Here is a 14564-nt window from a genome sequence, read left to right as displayed (position 1 = left end):
CCCGAGTCCTTGACAGTCTTTAGTCCATCCTGGGTTACGCTCCAACTATATACAAGGATTCCCGGTAAATCCACCAAGGATTCCTAAAAACAACTAAAAATACAAAATTACACACAAGCAACTATAGACAGGTAAACATTATAAAATAGCTTAAACATTTAGATCCTCCAACGTGCGGGTAACTGGCCTCTAGTGGCCCTAGTGGACCTACGGAGCTGACTGTCTGGCCCTGAACTACAGGGTATAGGAGCTGTCAAGGGTAAACTGGGCAGCTGTCTACCGGCTCTTTGTCTCACTAGGGGTACGGCAGGCTCACTATAAGCAGAGGGTTGATTCTCCTGTTCTACTTGTGTGGAGTCTTCTGCCTCCTGGACCGGCTGTTCTTCCAGCTCTACCCGTTGCTCCGTAGGTTCTTGGGATGATGGTTGGAGGAAGGTGAGTACGGGTACCACAACTGCACCATTGACTTGAGTCCAAGACCGAGGGAAGTCCCCGAGCACGGTACTAACCATATCTTCCCTTTCTCCCACGGGTCGATGGTCTTCTTGTTCCTCTTCAGGGTTCCTCAGTTGTTCGGGACACTTCTTCAGGTGGTCCCGGGATACAATGGCTGTGGTTTCCCCTCCGTCTTTACTGATGGTACAGACCTTCGGGTTCTCGTGGCTTGAGGGCAGTACGGTGTACGGGTCCTTCTCCCACTGGTCATCCAACTTGTGGAGCCGTCTTTTCCTCTTCAAGACCTGCTCTCCGGGTACCAGGGGAACAGCGGGAGCATACTGGTTGTAAGTCTTCTCTTGTCTTTCCCTAGCCTGACAGAGACTTCGCTCCACGCTCTCCTGTACTCTCCGGTACTGCTGCTGCCTCTCTGTGTCCCAGTCTGTTTCTGGTGAAGTGTCCTCAGGTGTCAGGACTCCCATTTCCAGGTCAACAGGTAACTTACCAGGTCTCGCCCTCATTAGGTAAGCCGGGGTACAGTTGGTGGAACCTACCGGGATGTGGTTGTATAGGTCCACCAGATCGGGCAACTTCTCAGGCCACAGACTGCGTTCTTCCAGGGGCAATGTTTTTAGAAGATCCATTACCACCTGGTTCATTTTTTCACAAAGTCCATTAGTTTGCGGATGGTAGGGTGTCGTCCTTATCTTCCGGCAGCCATACAGATTGCAGAATTCCTGGAAGACCTCCGCTTCAAAGGCAGGTCCCTGGTCCGTCAGCACTTGGTCCGGGTACCCGTGTGGACGGCAGAAGTGCTGCTGGAAGGCCCTAGCTGCTGTTTGAGCCGTTAAGTCCTTGACGGGGACGACAACCAAGAACCGGGAGTAATGATCCACGATGGTTAACGCGTAGACGTAGCCACTTCTGCTTGGGGTCAGTTTTACATGATCCAAGGCTACCAGTTCCAACGGTTGCCGGGTGACGATGGACTGCAGGGGAGTCTTCTGGCTGGCCCGGTCCTTCCTTCTCAGATTGCACGGGCCACAGTCTCTGCACCACTTCTCGATGGTTCCCCTCATGCCTACCCAGTGGAACCGCTCGCGCAGCAGGAACTCCAGCTTTTTCCACCCGAAGTGTCCAGCTCCGTCGTGGTATGCCTCCATCACCATGGCTGCGTCTCTTCGGGGCACCACTACTTGCCAGAGTAGTTCATGCGTCCGGGAGTTGACCATTCTGCGGCACAACTTCCCCTTGTAAAGGAATAGTCGACTCTTCTCCGCCCATAGTTGTTTGGCTTCCTCCGGAGCGTCTGGTTCAAGGCGAGCCTCCGGCCGAGTCAGCATCTCCTTCACCAGTCGGACGGCAGGGTCGCTGTCTTGCGTTTCCGCCCAGTTGTAGTGGGGTAAGGGGTTCAACGTAGCAGCCTGCTTACCCCTTACCCGGTGGGAATACTGGATAGTCCCATGACGGTGGAACGCAGGGAGTTCAACTTCTTCCAGTCCCTCCGGATCTTCTCCTTCGTCCGGCAGGTTGGGCATCCTGGACAGGGCGTCCGCGTTAGTATTGGAGCGTCCTGCCCGGTATTTGATTGTGAACTCGTAGTTGGACAGACGGGCCATCCACCTCTGCTCCAGGGCACCGAGTCTTGCCGTGTCCAGGTGTGTCAACGGGTTGTTATCCGTGTATACGGTGAACCGGGAAGAAGCGAGGTAATGCCTAAAGCGCTCGGTGACTGCCCATACCACGGCCAGGAACTCTAGCTTAAATGAGCTGTAATTTTCGGGGTTCCTTTCGGTGGGTCGCAGTTTTCGGCTGGCATAGGAGATTACTCGTTCTCTCCCCTGCTGAATCTGGGACAGTACGGCTCCTAGCCCGATGTTACTGGCGTCGGTGTAGAGGATGAAGGGCTGGCTATAGTCCGGGTACGCCAAGATTTCATCCCCCGTGAGGGCCATCTTCAGCTGGCGGAAGGACTCTTCTTCTAGCTTTTCCCATTTGAAGGGCGGCTTCTGGTTCTTGGCCTTCCGGGACTGGCCTATCAGGAGGTCCTGCATAGGTGCTGCCTTTTTGGTGAAACCGGGAATAAACCTTCGGTAGTAGCCTACCAACCCTAGGAACTGCCGCACTTCTTTTACGCTGGAGGGGCTTGGCCATCCCTTAATTGCGGTGATCTTATCGGGGTCGGGAGCCACTCCGTCAGCGCTCACCACGTGTCCCAGGTATTGCACCTTTGGTTTCAGGAGGTGACACTTGGAGGGTTTCACCTTTAGGCCGTAACTCGCCAGAGCTTCGAACACCTCCGCCAGGTGTTTCAGGTGGTCCTCATAAGTTTTGGAGTATACGATGACATCGTCCAGGTACAACAGGACCGTCTCGAAGTTTCTGTGGCCCAGACAGCACTCCATTAATCGTTGGAAGGTTCCTGGGGCGTTGCAGAGTCCGAACGGCATGCAGGTGAACTCGCTAAGTCCCATCGGGGTGGTGAATGCGGTCTTCTCCCGGTCCGCCTCTGCTACAGGAACCTGCCAGTACCCGCTAGTGAGATCCAAGGTAGAGAAGAAGTTAGCAGATCTTAAAGCAGCCAATGACTCCTCTATCCTTGGTAAGGGGTACGCATCCTTGTGTGTGATACGGTTGATTTTCCGGTAATCTACACACATCCTCATGGTGTTGTCTTTCTTTTTGACTAAAACTAGTGGGGCTGCCAAGGGGCTACAGCTATCCCGGATTACCCCAGCCTCCTTCATGTCTCTAAGCATCCCCTTGGCGTGTTGGTAATGTGCAGGGGGTACGGGTCGATACCTCTCTTTTATGGGAGGATGATCTCCCGTGGGGATGCTGTGTTCTACCCCCTTGACTCGCCCGAAGTCTAACGGGTGTTTACTAAACACTCTCTCATACTCTTGAACCACCCGATAGACTCCTTGTTTCTGATGTGAGGGAGTGGAGTCAGTACCCAGATGTAGTTGCTGACACCAGTCCTCCATGTCTTTCTTAGAGCCGTTACCTTCCTCCGGGTGAGATGGAGGCAAGGGTTCCACAGATTGTATAGAACTTTGATTAGTGGTATATAATTTGGCTAGCGTGGCATACCGGGGCAGGTACACTTCCCTCTCCCCGATATTTATTATGCGAATGGGCACCCTCCCATGGCGTACATTGACCACCCCCCGTGCTGTCAAAATGGTGGGCCTACTGTCTGAGTAAACTGGTTCTACCATTGCCTGGTAATCTCTACCTCTCAGACCAATAGCTGCCCGGCACCAAATCATCATTTCACTTTTTGGGGGCATGGCAATAGGAAAAGGGTCACACATTCTTACGCTACCAATCTCACCGCCGGAGAGTTCCACTTGTTGCCGTTGCATCAGTGCCCGGATCTCTTTCTGGAGCACCCGCTGCTCGCCGGAGCTGGCATTCTTGGCAACCTGCTGTAAAAGGAAAATCACCTCTGCAAGACAATTTTCAATTACATTAGTTCCTAGAGTTATTTTTGGGTGACTCTCATGTTTATCGATATCTACAATGATCAGTCCCTGTGCGGCCAGTTCGACTCTACCAATTTTGATGGTCACCTCTTTAAATCCGATCTGTGGCACGGGCTGACCATTGCTGGCGATGATACTCAAGTCGTCGTCGGGGTAGCGGGTAATATCCGAGTCATTCCAGTACTGCTTGAAGAGCACGTACGGGATGGTGGTGACCTGTGACCCGGTGTCCAGTAGGGCACTCATGGGAATGCCATCCAGTACCACAGGCAAGACTGGACGTCCTCCCACATATCTGTCGCGCCAGTTCGATGGGCCTGGTGATCTTTTTCCTGGGGGTTGGCCCTCTACCCCAGGTTGTGCCCGTTTAAAGAACAGTACCTTTCCATATGTCCGGGTTGATTGCAGCGGCGGCAGATGGGTCGTCCGTCCTCGCTGTATCGGTCACTGGGTCTTCCTCTGGCCGGTGGGGTCCTCCTTGGTCGACGCCACGGGATGTCCTCCGGTCCGGATGCCAGCTGGATCTTCCCTGGGGTGGAAACCTGTAAAGACTGCACAGTTCGGGTTAGCGCAGCAACGCTCTTAGCTAGCTCTTGGACCTGATGGCGTAGGTCTGGAGCCGGGTCATTGTCCAAAGCCTGCGCATCAGCTCCCACAGGCCCTGCCGACAAGGGCGCCGCCTCCTGGTGGTAAGTGATAGCTGGGCGCCTGTGGGTCACAACGCCACCCGGTGCCGGTTCTCGGAGCACCCGGATGGCTCTGTCCTTGAACTGTGCAAAGTCCAGATGGGGATCTTGTAAGGCCATTGCCCGCAACTGGGTTCGGTGGGCATTGCAATATAAACCCTCTATAAATTGTTCAGTCAACAGCCTGTCCTCGTTTCCCACCCCATCAGGGTCGGTCTGCTTTATGGCCCTCAGGGCCTCTTGTAGGTTTAGTGCATAGTCCCTTATACTCTCATGCGCTCGCTGCTTGCACCCGTAGAATCTAAGCTTAATCTCGGCTGAGGTGCGGGTATCAAAGGTGTCCTTCAGCCGGGTTAGTATCCCTGCGACAGTCTTCCTCCCAGGTGGCCAGGATTTTACTTCCCTTTTGGCTGCCCCGGTTAGTTGGGTCACCAGGATGCTCACTTTTTGCTCTTCTGTGAGGGGGTACACCTGGAAGAGGCTATCCAGCTTTTCTCTAAAGTCATGCAGGGTATGTGACTCCCCTGAGTACTGGGGTAGCCAAGCTGCTCCCGGGATATAGGGCATGGTGAAGGGCATAACTGTAGCAGCGGTGGCGCTGGCGGGGGTTGAGGCAGTGAAGCTCTCCTCCGTATCCGACATCTTCCTCCCCCCTAGTGGACCGTGGCCTACCTTGCGATGATCCTGTTCCGTAGGCCGCGGCTCCGCAGTGGATCGTCAGGGTTGAGGACCTTCCGTCGCGCTCCGGTGACGTCGGCGTCTGCTGGGCTCCTTCCAGGACCTTACGCAACGTCCGGACGTGAGGCGGGGCTTCAGTTCTCGCGCGCTTTCGGAGTCCACGCCCCTCTTCTTCCCGTGCGGCGTCCTCAAGATGGCGTCCAATGGCGGGAAAACTCCACGGATGGCGGGAAGAAGGTCGAAGATGGCGCCGGATGGCGGGAAAACTTCGCTGATGGCGGGAAGAAGGTAGAAGATGGCGCCGGATGGCGGGAAACCTCCACGGATAGCGGGAATCTTCACCACTGGTAAGTTTGAACAGTCTTTGCTTTTCAGGCACGCAGTACCCGGTGGTTGCGGGCACGAGATCCTGCCGACTACGCCAAAGTTGACGCGCCCCTGGGCCTGTGTCGCGCTGCGCTGCGCATGCGGGAGCTTACCCGGAGCCGGATCTGTGGAGGGTTGTAGTCTCGTGGCGGTGACCCGGTCCGTGCCCAGGGAGTCAAACTAGACGGCAGTCCATTAGTAGTAAATGGTTGATGACTACGCCACCCGTTGAGTGCAGCCAGGGGGCTGCTGCTGCAGGGCAGACCGCTGAGGCCGATGGTGAGATTGTGCAGCGTGATAGTATAACCCCCAACGGGAGGGGTATGGCCTCAGGGCAGCCGACGTGGATGATGGGGGTAGCAGGAACCACTCAGAGACGGTACGGTGTAGTTCAGGGTCTTTACTGGTAACAACAAAAGACCCTCCCGGAGTACTTGCTAGCGGATGGGGCCTGGTCAGTCCTTGAGCAGATGGGATCTCCCCTGGCCAGGCGTAGTTGTAGGCCTCCCAAACTGACTGTACTCTTCTGGCTACCTTGCTAGGAGCTGATGTAAGTAGCCCACGTCCCTGAGTGTACCGTGTGGTGCTCACCCGTATGGCCGGTGACTCGGGGCCTTCTAATGGCTTCCGCTCCACGATGGCGGTGCTGGTCCCACGCGTGTGACCGTGCCTTCGGGCTTCTGGGCCAGAGGACCTGAAATCCCCTGCCTGACGGATTCTGCTGCTGGGCAGGAATTAGTCCCCACAGCCTCGGACTCCGGGTCCGGTAAAAAGTCTTCTTAGTCAGGGCGAACTCTGCAGCTGCCAGCCCCTGACTCCTTGTGACTGCTGTTTCTTCCTATGCTGTCTCTACTTCTTCTCTTCTTCTACTCACTCACCCTGCCTCAGCCCCAGGTTTATATAGGGGAAGTTCTTCCCCTCCCAAGACTGGGCAGGAGGTGTGGCATGCACAGGATCCCTGACTAAAGGACCTCCCACCTGCTCTCAGACATAACATTACGTTACTGTGGCAACCAGACCCCTGGGGTGTCACACTATCACCAGTTTGTAATTATTCAATGATCACCCATGTATTTTTTTCTGACTGTGTTCAGTCTGTTGACTAATGAAAAGGTCTACGATGTAGAGTGTAGACTAAACTTTAAAGCACAAATCATCTTTAATTAGTGAAATAATCAGCCATAAATTACCTTTCCAGGAGGAACAGAGGATATAAAATTAAGAGACCCACTTACTGAAGACCAGGAATTAATTGCTTATTAGAATCCCACTAAGAACTATAACCTTTACTAGATTTATATTAAAATTCTACCAAATCCACATTGAATGCCCGCATGAAAAGCAATAACCCAGATATATCAACTGAAACTGTATTGTAGGTGTCACGATTTCTCCTATCTGAATGACTGTTCTGCCGTCCAATCTAGGACAGGGGTGTGCTGAGCTGTCAGTATGGTGATAGACAGCTCAGCTGCCCAATCGGATGCTGGAGCGTGCTGAGCTGTGAGTGTTTGAAGTGAAAGTTTAGTCATACAATCAGGACCATGGTGTGCCGGGGCTTCATTCATGTGCCCTTGTTCGGAGTAATTACCTGGCTATTTAACCAGCTCTCTGCCTTTGATTGCTGCCAATTGTAGCTTTCCTCTGTGTGCCTTATCTGGTATTCTGATCTTTGCTGCTCAACACAGAATTTGTTTTGACCGTCCCTTTGCCTAGCCCTTTTGTCATGATTCGCTAACTTCTTAGAATATTGACCCTACACTGTTTCCTGACTACGCCTTCGTCTCACCCCTCTGTCTCGTCTCAACACTTCGTGATCGTGAGTAGTTACTAGCAACACAGTAGGTTACTGGAGTGTAAGTAGAACATAGGACTAGGTACCAGGGCTCATACATATCTTAAGCTTATAAAAAAACAAGTGATACGCATTGGGAAACTGACATAACAATGAGCAATAAGAAAAATATATAAAGATCTCTTCCTGTTATACCCTATATAATGCCCTCAACACAGAGAAGAAACAAGTATTTACAAAACTGCATCCCTATATGAGCCACTTCATAATAAATTGCATCAAACTTGCCAATTACTAGACAATACAATAGTCCCTATAAAAAGAAAAGATATAGCTGACTGCCACAGTGGTCACGTCCTGACTCGTTTTCTCTCAGACACATGGACGTTCCTCAGGGGACTGATTTGTGGGCCCACACAAGTAGCGCTATGAATAGATGCAGTGCATGTTTCTTATTTTCTGGGTGGCATGTAGTTCCCTCTAGAATGTGATTATGTAAATACTTGTTTCCTCTCGGTAGTAATTTATTGAGTGGCTAAATTATCACTGGGGGGCACAGGGAAAAGAACTGATTGTGGGCGTCACATCCACTTTTGTTAGGGTGCTAACCTCTGTGGTCCAGAAGGGCAGTTTTTAAGGTTTAATAGGGAGTCATATCTTTAAATGTTTTCCTTACTGTTCATTATTAGGTCATTTTTCCAGTGTGTATCGCTTTCATTTTTACACCTGAGATATGTATGTTACCTAATTTTGCTATTCGTAATTTATTTTTGTAGTCTTTCTAACTACTTATTAACTTTTATATCAAAGTTATAGTTCTTACTGGACAGGAAAAAGGTTCTTAGTGTTGGAGTATACAGCAGCTGTAGGCTTATGCTGTTAACTACTTGAACCTAAAGCAAACAGCAGAAGGCGTTATGTGAACTTTTAGAGTTTTGGTCTGTACTGTATGACGTCTCTTGTTTTGTTGGTATCAGTTCTTTTCTTTTATCCTCCATATTGAGATGAAGAGGGCACTGGTAATTCTGCTGAAAGCTGAAATCTGCAATACTTAGTTGGTTTTAGTCAATTGAATATTCTCATTATTTCACTTACACCGTACAGTTCAGTGCGAATCCTTACAAAACCTCTTCTGTACCATGTACCAGTGTCTGTCTCAATTTCAATGAGCTCATCAATTTGTTTTGGAGTTTTGATTGTATGAACCTGCAAAAAAAAAAAAAAAAGACCAACATACTGTAGAAATCCAGAAATGTGGGTGAGCAGTCAGTACTCTGTTACAGATTGAATTTACATTTTGTATATAGCACCAACATATTCAATGTTGTATAAAATTGTCCCAATTCACAACAGTCATAGTTCCAATGGGACTCGCAATCAAATTTCCGTCACATTAGAGACAATGACAAGGGAAGTTAGGTTCCCTATCAGTATGTTTTTGGAAAGTGGGAGGAAACCTGAATACCAACAGACACCCTTGCAATCAGGCTTGGACTGGCCCACAGGAAAATAGGAGAAAACTCCGGTGGGCTCCTGTACAAGAGTGGGCCACCACTCTCTTATATGAGCAGTACTTGGCACAATATACTTGTGTGGCGCCCCTGCGGGTTCAGTCGCCACAGAGGTACTGCATCTCACCCAGAGATGTGGTATCCCACTCTCAGGTAAGGAGGGAGTACTGCCCGGGACCCACCCACCTGCATCCAACACTACACCATTCCAGACCAGCAGGCGGGGCAAGATGCACTGGCTTAATGCTGAGCTCTGTCCCTGGTTGGAAGTGGGGGGAACCGAGAGAGGGGGAACCATGTAGTGGGTGTGGGTGGAGGAAGCAGTACAGGGGAGCACTTTGAGTAGGAGTATAAAAAGGGAACATCTTGAAGGAGTTGAGTTCAGTCTGAGAGGAGAAAGAGTGGGAGGCGGAGCTCTGTAGGAGCTCTGCTCAAGAAGAGAGGAGAGAGTAGCGGGACTAGATTGAGAGGCCCAGGAGGACAGGCTGGGAGAGGATGGAAGCAGAGGGAAGGCTCCAGGAACAGAGGGGATCCCAGGGGCACGGCGAGTGCGGAAGCCACCCGTGCGCCCGAATTTACAAGGACATGGAGGGATCAGGCCGCAAAGGGGAGTGGCCCCTAACTAGTGGAGAACTACAAGGCTCAGCTAGATAACCGGAGGCTACTGTTCTTTCAAGGTGCAGCTACCCACTACCACAATTATATCGCCGAAAAGGTGGCCGCATAGGATTCAGGGGACTGCACGTCGCCCGCCAAGATCCAAGGCTACCGGCTTGGGACACTGATTGTGAGGCGCAGGGCAGGAGGGTGAGAGCCAGAGCAGGAAGACGACAGAGGAAGGTACACAGAATGGGGTCCCGTTAAGTATTCCTGAAATACCTGGGAGATTGCTGAATCCCTTCCTTGGTGAACACAGGACGACGTGGAAGGTTACCCTGGTGCTGGTAACCTGGAGTCTGACAACTGTGAGTAAATCTGAAGACTGCACCCCACTGTGTCCTAGAATTATTGCTGCGCCAGAGCCATCACCAGCATTACACCGCACCAACCACATCTACCCTATAGTATCACTACACCCTGCCCTGGAGCTAAGCTCTGCATGTGGAGAGCTGAACCAACTCTGCTGCGTCACCATCAGCTCCAGAGGATCCTCACCGCAGCAGCGGCTTCATATAGCCGCATACCACAGGTGGCGTCACGAACATTATATATAAAAACTTTATTCCCCTTCTTCATTCCCCTTTAATTGACCGCCCTGGGTCACGGACCGGGTCACTGCCACTGTGACATCCCCCAGCATCGACCGGCCCGGCTACCAAGTACCCCACTGCCCAGGGGGTGCGTCATATTTGGCATCACGAACAGGATATGGACCAACCCGTTGTAACCGGGTACTGTGCACCTAGAGACTGTGTTGTATACTGAATGTGGCGCCCGTCCCAGAAGAACGGGTGCCATTATGTGCGTGATAAAAGACAACAAGAAACCTCCCATCGTGGGCAGGGTCCCAGAATGGCGCCAAAAGCGGAGCCTGCCCCATGCATCTGTGGCCATGTACATAGATTTGTCCATCAGGCTTGCGAAGCCGCCCCCAGGTGGGGCTGACAGCAAGCAGCCATGGAACCGCCCCAGAAAGGGGAGAGGTGAAGTGTTCCGGTGAGACAACCCGGAGGGTAACCTCATGGGGTTCCCAAGGGAGACCGAGACCGTGGCCCTTCGGAGGGAGGAACAGTGCCAGCGGGGGCTCCGGAAGCTGACAGCAGAGCGTCAGGAGCGCCAGGAGTGGTGGGAGAGAATGGAGGCCCGCAATATGGAGGAGAAGGCCCGGGCCCGCAAGGTAAAGCCGGCCACACCCAGTCCCCGTGCAGAAGGGACTGTAGTAATGTTCGACCTGGAAGCCAGATGGGGCTTCATAAGGGAGCCACAATTAGCTAAAGACTTTTGTGTGAACCGGCAGGACGTGGAGTCCCATCTCCAGCAAGGACATCCCGGCCGAGACCTCTACCCTGGTGACCGTGTCACCTATACCCGGCACAAGGGACCGCGTGGATGGTATACCCTCCATGTACGCAGGGTAGTGGAGGAGGAGGAGGACATGCCTCTGCCGTCTGAGGCTGATGACCCGGCTGGGCCAGCCTATAGTGGACAGGTGTCTGCCAGGAGGGAGCACCACTATTGAACCATCAGTTAAACGTGAAAGAAACTGTATATAGTTACCCGGGAGGGTATTGCAATAATGTTGAGTGTTTGAAAAGTGTGTTTATTTAGAGTACCCAGTAAAGGTACAAGGTTATTTAGCCTGTGGATGGTGAGCAGGTAAAAACTTTTATCTGTAAATAGTTTACAGTTCTTAAAGTGCTTCTTGTTGGTTTTATATAAAAAGACCACTGAACAAAAACCTGTTTGGCGTCGCCGAAGATGTGGTCCAACAGCTGGATCACCTATGCCCTGCAGCCACGCCCAAGGCCTATGTTGAGGGTTTTCGGACAGGTCCCTCATGTTGCACCTTCATCAGTGAGATGGACACTCGGTTATGGATCTCACTGTAGCTTTAAGAAAAATGTTTAATATGACAAATGTTTTATATATGTGAAGAAAATATTATTGAAGAAGGTTTTATAATGTTTTGTAAGCTGATAAGAAACCTGTAATGTTTAAGAAAAGAGCCTCCCATAAAGGGAAGAAAAAGTTGTTATTCTTCTATGTGATGCATTCTAAAAATTTTTGTAAGTCTAAAACACCTGTGTTTTTACTCTGTTCCAGCCCGCGGACGTGCTGTGTTTTACCAGGGGGGTATGTGGCACCCCTGCGGGTTCAGTCGCCACAGAGGTACTGCATCTCACCCAGAAGTGTGGTATCCCACTCTAGGGTAAGGAGGGAGTACTGCCCGGGACCCACCCACCTGCATCCAACACTACACCATTCCAGACCATCAGGTGGGGCAAGATGCACTGGCTTAATGCTGAGCTCTGTCCCTGGTTGGAAGTGGGGTGAACCGAGAGAGGGGGAACCATGTAGTGGGTGTGGGTGGAGGAAGCAGTACAGGGGAGCACTTTGAGTAGGAGTATAAAAAGGGAACCATCTTGAAGGAGTTGAGTTCAGTCTGAGAGGAGAAAGAGTGGGAGCAGGATCTCTGTAGGAGCTCTTCTCAGGAAGAGAGGAGAGAGGATTGGAACTAGATTGAGAAGCCCAGGAGGACAGGCTGGGAGAGGACGGGAGCAGAGGGAAGGCTCCAGGAACAGAGGGGATCCCAGGGGCACGGCGAGTGCGGAAGCCACCCGTGCGCCCGAATCTACAAGGACATGGAGGGATCAGGCCGCAAAGGGGAGCGGCCCCTAACTAGTGGAGAACTACAAGGCTCAGCTAGATAACCGGAGGCTACTGTACTTTCAAGGTGCAGCTACCCACTACCACAATTATATTGCCGAAAAGGTGGCCGCATAGGATTCAGGGGACTGCACGTCGCCCGCCAAGATCCGAGGTTACCGGCTTGGGACAATGGTTGCGAGGCGCAGGGCAGGAGGGTGAGAGCCAGCATAGGAAGACGACCGAGGAAGGTACACAGAATGGGGTCCCGTTAAGTATTCCTGAAATACCTGGGAGATTGCTGAACCCCTTCCTTGGTGAACACAGGACGACGTGGAAGGTTACCCTGGTGCTGGTAACCAGGAGTCTGACAACTGTGAGTAAATCTGAAGACTGCACCCCACTGTGTCCTAGAATTATTGCTGCGCCAGCGCCATCACCAGCATTACACCGCACCAACCACATCTACCCTATAGTATCACTACACCCTGCCCTGGAGCTAAGCTCTGCCTGTGGAGAGCTGAACCAACTCTGCTGCATCACCATCAGCTCCAGAGGATCCGCACCGCAGCGGTGGCTCCATATAACCGCATACCACAGGTGGCGTCACGAACATTATATAGAAAAACTTTATTCCCCTTCTTCATTCCCCTTTAATTGACCGCCCTGGGTCACGGACCGGGTCACTGCCACTGTGACATCCCCCAGCATCGACTGGCCCGGTTACCGAGTACCCCACGGCCCAGGGGGCGCATCATACTTGAATCACTATGTACAGACAAAGGCAGCATCTTATTCATGTAAAAATCTACCCAATTCATTGATATATAAATTTGTGATTGAGGATAATGTCACATTTGCATGAAGCTGAAAAGTGGGGCCCTGGAGTTGGTTACTGGTGGGCTCTTGGCACCCAGTCCGACACTGCTCGCAGTCATATGGAAAAAATATAAATTCCATACGTACTGTATATTACCTTGTCTTTCTGTTATTTACCTTATATAAATGGCAACTAGCAACAAAAAAGTAGAAAACATATACAGTGCTGGCCAAAATTATTGGCACCCCTGCAATTCTGTCAGATAATACTCAGTTTCTTCCTGAAAATTATTGCAATCACAAATTCTTTGGTATTATTCTCTTCATTTAATTTGCTTGCAAGGAAAAAACACAAAAGAGAATGAAGCAAAAATCAAATCATTGATCATTTCACACAAAACTCCAAAAAAGGGCCGGACAAAAGTATTGGCACCCTCTGCCTAATACTTGGTTGCACAACCTTTAGCCAAAATAACTGCGAACAACCGCTTCCGGTAACCATCAATGAGTTTCTTACAATGCTCTGCTGGAATTGTAGACCATTCTTCTTTGGCAAACTGCTCCAGGTCCCTGATATTTGAAGGGTGCCTTCTCCAAACTGCCATTTTGAGATCTCTCCACAGGTGTTCTATGGGATTCAGGTCTGGACTCATTGCTGGCCACCTTAGAAGTCTCCAGTGCTTTCTCTAAAACCATTTTATAGTGCTTTTGGAAGTGTGTTTTGGGTCATTGTCCTGCTGGAAGACCCATGACCTCTGAGGGAGACCCAGCTTTCTCACACTGGGCCCTACATTATGCTGCAAAATTTGTTGGTAGTCTTCAGACTTCATAATGCCATGCACACGGTCAAGCAGTCCAGTGCCAGAGGCAGCAAAGCAACCCCAAAACATCAGGGAACCTCCGCCATGTTTGACTGTAGGGACCGTGTTCTTTTCTTTGAATGCCTCTTTTTTTTTCTTGTACACTCTATATTGATGCTTTTTCCCAAAACGCTCTACTTTTGTCTCATCTGACCAGAGAACATTCTTCCAAAACGTTTTAGGCTTTCTCAGGTAAGTTTTGGCAAACTCCAGCCTGGCTTTTTTATGTCTCGGGGTAAGAAGTGGGGTCTTCCTGGGTATCCTACCATACAGTCCCTTTTCATTCAGACGTCAACGGATAGTACGGGTTGACACTGTTGTACCCTCGGACAGCAGGGCAGCTTGAACTTGTTTGGATGTTAGTCGAGGTTCTTTATCCACCATCCGCACAATCTTGCGTTGAAATCTCTCGTCAATTTTTCTTTTCCGTCCACATCTAGGGAGGTTAGCCACAGTGCCATGGGCTTTAAACTTCTTGATGACACTGTGCATGGAAGACACAGGAACATTCAGGTCTTTGGAGATGGACTTGTAGCCTTGAGATTGCTCATGCTTCGTCACCATTTGGTTTCTCAAGTCCTCAGACAGTTTGTTGGTCTTCTTTCTTTTCTCCATGCTCA

At 50.9% G+C, this 14564-nt stretch overlaps 1 protein-coding gene across 1 annotated transcript in view; it reads right to left on the bottom strand.

Moving 5' to 3' along the window:
* The window catches only part of SV2C (synaptic vesicle glycoprotein 2C), a 436269-nt gene that overhangs the window by 58002 nt on the left and 363703 nt on the right, over positions 1–14564 (bottom strand). The window contains exon 7 of the mRNA XM_073680145.1: positions 8544–8654. Coding sequence (XP_073536246.1) covers positions 8544–8654 — 111 coding nt within the window. The remainder of the gene's footprint in view (positions 1–8543; positions 8655–14564) is intronic.

The sequence above is a fragment of the Phyllobates terribilis genome, unplaced genomic scaffold (genome assembly GCF_046119375.1).
Source record: "Phyllobates terribilis strain yellow unplaced genomic scaffold, ASM4611937v1 Scaffold_1__5_contigs__length_1240528914, whole genome shotgun sequence".
NCBI classification, from domain to species: domain Eukaryota; kingdom Metazoa; phylum Chordata; class Amphibia; order Anura; family Dendrobatidae; genus Phyllobates; species Phyllobates terribilis.
This window is presented reverse-complemented; position numbering and strand designations above follow the sequence as displayed.